At 34.3% G+C, this 6,547-nt stretch overlaps 1 protein-coding gene across 1 annotated transcript; it reads right to left on the minus strand.

Moving 5' to 3' along the window:
- Positions 1-444: 444 nt before the first annotated feature.
- Positions 445-1,266, minus strand: LOC107438591 (general transcription factor II-I repeat domain-containing protein 2-like). The gene has a single exon (XM_016050906.3). The coding sequence runs from the start codon at positions 1,264-1,266 to the stop codon at positions 445-447; it is 822 nt and encodes a 273-aa protein (XP_015906392.3).
- Positions 1,267-6,547: the final 5,281 nt, after the last annotated feature.

The following is a 6,547-nucleotide window of genomic DNA, read 5'->3' on the forward strand; positions in this document are numbered from 1 at the left end:
TTGACCTGCCATACTACTGCAAGGTTCGCTGGCTATCAACAGGTCAGGTTTTGATAAAAGTTTTGTCTTTACGACGACAAATTTTAAACTTTTATCAAGAACAAGGAAAACAATGTGATCTATCAGATGAAGTATTTCTCAGAAACCTTGCATTTTTGTCTGATATGATGACAAAGCAAAACAATTTAAATATTTGCCTGCAAGGTGAAACGAGGTATATTTATGAAATGTGGCAAAAGATCCAAGCGTTTAGAAAAAAATTATCATTTTTCAAAACATTGCTTTGTCGATCGGAAATATCTGCACAACACTTCCCGGAGCTAGCTAAAATGTTAAATGAGCAGAACTGTGAAAATAAAATATTCGATGAATATGTAGGTGTCTTGGATTATTTAATAGAAGAGTATACTAAAAGATTTTCTGATTTTGACGAGCACACTCCTGCTATGAAACTGGCATTTGAACCACATTTAACAAAGTAACGAATCCTTCTTTTTTGCCTCTTATGGAAGGTGCGCCATCGGTGCAGACACTGACTAAATTACTGACATTCAATTGTAATTTATTGCATACTTCTTTGAAATTTTCGAAAATATCGGCTCTGCGAGTTCTTCCAGTTAGTGTACCCAAAGCAAGTAGTTCTTCGTAACATTGAAAATCTTTAGTTACAGCACGAATGAAATATAAAACTTGTGCCGAATCTGTTTTATCAGTGCTTTCATCTAAAGCAATTGAAAAATAAACATCTTCATTTTGTATAATTGTATGAAGTTGCTCTGTTACATTTTGAGGTAATTCGTGCTGTCGATCTGTTACAGTTCTTCTTGAAAGAGGTAATTGTTTGTATTCGTCGACATTTCTTGGTTCTAACATACTCACTGCTTCAACAACACATTCTTTAATTATTTCAATGTCACTAAATGGTTTGCCCCTTTTTCCAAGTACATGTGCTATTTTATACGTAACAGCAACTGCAGCGGAATTTTGATTTACAAAGGCACTAAAAGATGCCTGCTGATGATGCTTCTCATTTTTCAACTTTTGAAGTGCAACTTTTCGTGATTCACCTTCTAAAGCGAAATATTTAAGTTCTTTATGAGTCAAATAGTGTTTATTTGCATTCGCTTTTTTTAAAGTATTTAAAACTGCATTGCACAACAAACACATCATTTTATCTTTCTCAGCAGTAAAGAAAAAATCTAACTCCCATTCTACATTAAATGTTCTGTTTTCATCACCTAATTTTCTTCTTTTACTATTTGACATGATGGATAAAAAACGAATATCAAATAATATCTTTAACAACTGTTATAAGCCGTGTAACTGTTATAAGCACGCACTGTTAACTACAGTTTGCTGAAGATCGCAACAGGGAAGCGTTGAGAGATGCGAGTCAGAGAAGCCAAAGCAAGGTGTGACACTCAAATGGGAGATCTGAAACCAACAAATTTTGTAAATAGTATTTTGTAATTTTAATTTATTTTCGAATAAATATTACATAGAACATTATTCGTTTCTTTTAGATACGTAAATTACATAAACATTGTGGAATTTTCAGTAAAGGAATTTGTGGAATTTTCAGTCTTTGGCGAGATTTTTCGCGCAACTGTCATGGCGTTGATGTACAATAGTTGTTTTCTGAAACGAACTCTACCATTTTGTACTAGGTGGCAAAGAGCCGCACAAGAACCTCGCGGAGGCCGCAGGTTCCCCACCTATGTACTATGGGTTGGAGAGAAACTAAGCTTTTACTATTTAGGCAAGTGAGGTAATGTGATTTTTTAATTGGCTAATTGAATGATAATTAGCTTGTTGTTCAGAAGCTAATAAACGTTAATGAAGGTACAGTTTCGTATTCATACCTATTCTATTTGCACGCCAGATGTTGCTATTTGGGCAAGTACAGGTACATCTTCATCTTTTAAAATGAATTTATTCATTGGATGGAATGGGGTGAAGCGAAGTTGATGGGACTGATAGTTAAAAAGTTATAAAAGTTTTTACGTATCAAAACTACAATTTGGTACTTCTGCATGTTTATACGTTTGATAGAGCGGCATACACATGTGAGGCCCTTTTGTATGTATTTTTTATGTTATATTCATTAAAATAAAAATTAAATCCATAGGACGAAGTTGTAAGGATTTTATTTATAAAAAGGTATAATTCAAAGTTATAGATACTTAAAACCTTTATTTCAACATTTAGTTTAATTAACTCATTATGATTTTATTATCCTTTTGATAAAAAATGATCTAAAGGCCAATGCCCCAAATGTGTTGATGGAAATCTTAGTCGCGTAAATAGGTTTTAAGTCAAAAAGAGTAGAAAAGAGAATTAAACTATACTTTTTAAAATTAAAACGCTTCTAAACTAAATACTAGTTCAAACAGCTGGCGTTTGGTTTCACTAAATTTAGCGAAATAAAATACATTGGAATACTTATATTTAGCTTTCTCACCTCGAATAAGAGGCATTTTGAACTAAAATGTGCTATATGCATGTGCAAGTTATTATTTTGCTTTTATTTTTTTCTCATCATAACTTGCTCCATAGTTTTAGCCAGTAGTGACAACTATGATTCTGAATACTTATTCATTCCTTTAGTAGGTAACCACATAATGGATCGGTGATTACGGATATCAAAACTTTCAAATTGTGAAAATATGATGCATGATTATTTTTTCACTATTTTTCTTGAAAACAGCATTCAAAAATCTGCTAGAATCAGCTGTTAGTTTCTAAACTCTTTTTTAGTTGTAGCCTTTATGTAATCAGATTTTTATTGAATGCAAAACTAAGCTAAAATAATATTTCTCATTGCCGAATTCTGCTATTTGAATATGATTAATAAAATGTTATTGTTAGTTATTGTTTGTCAAACTTTTATAATTAATCTCAATTATTATAATTGTTATTAATTATCTTTTATGTCAAAGAACAATAGTATCTTATTATTTGTTTAAAATTTCGTAAAATTAGAAAAAAAAATGTAATAAATCTCATATTTTTAAGCATTTAAGGTGTTGGTTGATCTGCCACGTAATGTTTTTCAAACTGATTAATATTTTGTAAAATATTTATTTAGACCAAATGTCATGAAAATATAAAATATGCGAATTTAGGAAAAGAATCGATAGAAAGATGGGATAGTCTAATAGTCCTCCAACATAGCTTTTTTTAATTGCATATTTTTTCATGTTTTTATACATTTAAAACGGATTTTTTTTTAATCTGTTTCACATCTGAACTAATTAAATTTTTTTGCCTAACCAATGTTCCTTTTTTCCCCTTCTTGTTTTAATATTTTTTTTTTCTATTTTTAATTTTTCCCATCCCATCCTTAATAATAATCTTTATCATAAAAAATCCTCCCCATACCATCATCCATCCACTTTCTATCACCAAACACTCTCCTTTTTCGAAAGACGAAGACAAAGGATAATAGCTTTTGGATGGAAATCCTAGATCCTTTAATGATGCGCCAGAATCTTTGGTCCAAATCCATATTCCTGCGCTTTACCTACGGGGTGAACATTAGCTTTGAGCTCGCTGACTGTGTCCGAAGGATTTAATGCTAATAAGAATGCATTTCTTAATGGCATTATTATAGAGCTTCATATCAGCGAGATGTGCTAGTCACCTTTGTTTAATATTCTGGGACGTGACTCAATGAGAATACATGAGATGGTTGATAGCGTCACATGACTTGGACTCCATACTAAGTGACTCATATTATTAACGGGGCACTTTATTACAGAGTATAATTTATTGTTTATTAAAACCAGGATCGTTCACGCGATTATATGATATCTTTATAAGTAGCTCATGATTGGAATTTTTTTGTAAGTTTTGGTTTTCGATTCGTAATGTTTATTAATAATGACTCAAATAATTATATGAAGAAAAACTATGTAATTATTTGAGTTGCAGAAAAAAAATGGAGAGAATTTTGTTTACCAGTTTTTATTTCTTTTGAATTTTTAAATCATCAAACAAGTATTGTAGCATATTTTCATAAAGCATTTAATGTTTATGCTCTTAATCAAGAGTTTTTATCACAGGCGCAGACTTAATTTATGTTATTTCTTACTTTTTTTTATCTAATTACTTTTTAGATTTTTTTTTTTAAATTTCGCTTAAAATATTTTTAAGTTTGAACCTTTTTCCTCTTTTTTTTTTATTTAACAACTGCAATAATTAGAGTCGACGATCCGGTCCCCTTTGTTTCAAACACTAAGTATTCGTAATATTTTGTATAATTTATAAGAAAATATAGTAAAGATTTAAGAAGTGATGCAAAACAAAAAAGTTTTTGCCCTAAATTTAAAGTTCAGAATAAATCGAAATTTTCAAAATGTTTTAAATGTTGCTGAGTAGGCAATTTGGGATTATGACTAATTGCGGTGATCTACCCCGTTAATATAATTGTTTTAGAAAAAAATAAATATTAAATGATACGCAACAAGAAATTTGTGTTTGTTCACTTTTAGAATTTTCTTAAAATTGAATTAGTCACTTGGTGCTAGTTTTTTTTTGTCAAATGTACTTTCCTTGCGGAAGTAGCAAAAGAAAATAGATTTTTTTAACGATTATATAAACTCATGTTTGTGAAAATTGCAACACCATGAGGGAATCGTCATAATTGAATGAAATTTACTACACAGTAGAATGGTAGAGGTACAAATAAATGATTAAACTTTCAAAGCAAACAAACAATAACAAGAGATCGAAATCAGTATTTTGCGTAGCCACCACGCACCGCAATAAGCGCTGCTACACGACGTGGCATGGAGTCAAGCAAATTTTAAATGTCTGTCTGAGGAAGAGCATTCCATATAGTTTGTATGCGTACCCAAAGTTCGTCTGTAGAAGCAGCAGGACGAGGATGACGAGCGAGGTACCGACCAACGAAATGACACACATGTTCGATCGGTGACATATCTGGGGAATACGCAGGCCAAGGAAGAAGCTGTACCTGCCTCAATGCAACGAAGGATTGAACAGTCCTAGCAATATGAGGGCGGGCATTGTCTTGTTGAAATACAGCACCTGGCAAGGCTTGAAGGAAGGGAACAGCTTGGGGCTGTAAAACTTCACTGATGTACCGGTTGTTGTTCAGATTACCCACAATTCGTGGCAATTGAGATCGTCCATGATATGCTATGGCACCCCAGACCATAACTCCGGGTGTTCGTCCACTGCGGCTTTCGATAATGCACTCCGGAAGGTGGCGTTCATCGGCATAGCGTCGGACACGAATGCGGCCATCATGGTACCACAAATTGAAGCGGGATTCGTCAGAAAACACGACACGCAGCCAATCAGCCCGCCAGTCCCTATGCTAATTGGCCCATTGTAGCCGCAGGCGGCCATGGTTTAGCGTGATGGTGATCCTGTATAAAGGAGTCCTTGCGCGCAGTCCACGCTGCAGTTGACGTCTTCGAATTGATGAAGCACACAATGAAACACCTGTAGCTATTGACCACTGTGCTGCCAGTTGTCTAGAGGGAGCCGTACGGTCTGTCAGCGCCATGCGGACCAGGTGTCTATCATCGCGAGCTGACGTGACATATCGGGGTCCACTCCCGGATTTCCGAGTTGTCTAACACTCGTCCGTCCACTGCTTCCAAACACGCATCACTGTGTTGCTGTTACGCTGCACACGAGCGGCTACTGCACGATAAGACAATTCAGCTTCACGAAGGCCGATGATTCTCCCCCTTTCAAACTCCGTAAGTTGTTGAAATCTCGCTCTCTTTCGTCGAAGAGGCATAAGTAACGTCTGAGCTAACGTTTACCACTAGCAGATAACCACCGATAACCATACACGCCTCGCTACAGTCGTCTATTTATTTGGATTCCTCCGCCGTTTAGAGGGCGCTGCTCAGCATACGCATGGGCTACGGGTCTGAAATTCTAATTATTTGCATATTATGCTCTACTTTGCATTTCCTGAAAATTTCAGCTCACTCGCGTAAGTCCTTATCATGGTGTTGCAATTTTCACAAACATGAGTTTAGTTCAGTAAACGTCGACAGCCAAGCGTAAAACAAAACGTCAAATTTCATTCACGTTTTTGTAACTGTCAAAAAATAAAAATTACATCAACACATCTCTCTAATTTTTATGATTCTAGTTTGAGCTAAGTTAGTGCATTCACAACAATAAAAAAAATTTCCAATTTAAATAACTAAATAAATAAATAAAAGACACGGGAACTTAGGGCCATGGCAACAGGGAGTAACATGTGTTTGTCAGGAGTTCGATGTTAGGCTGTGGATCTGTACAGGCTATGCTTGACCGACTCACAAATAGATAAAAACTAATAATTCGTTATGTTAAAAGTTGCGTTATATTATTATGCTGCAACTACGAAACGTGAAATTTGAAAGTGGAAGAAGTTTGAAAAGCGAGTGCAAGGGTCAATTTTTACCACCAATTCTAAAAATTGATCAAAACTTTTATTTAGTCTGTTTGAAAAAGGAACTATTCTCATTGGTTGAAGATTGGACATAGTTGATTATAAATTTAAATGCAGACGATT

The sequence above is a fragment of the Parasteatoda tepidariorum genome, chromosome 3 (assembly GCF_982258835.1).
Source record: "Parasteatoda tepidariorum strain Cologne lab strain chromosome 3, Ptep-v5.0, whole genome shotgun sequence".
NCBI lineage: Eukaryota > Metazoa > Arthropoda > Arachnida > Araneae > Theridiidae > Parasteatoda > Parasteatoda tepidariorum.

Coding starts and splice junctions, on each gene's coding strand:
- LOC107438591 (XM_016050906.3), bottom strand. CDS start 1,266: ATGTCAAATAGTAAAAGAAGAAAATTAGGTGATGAAAACAGAACATTT.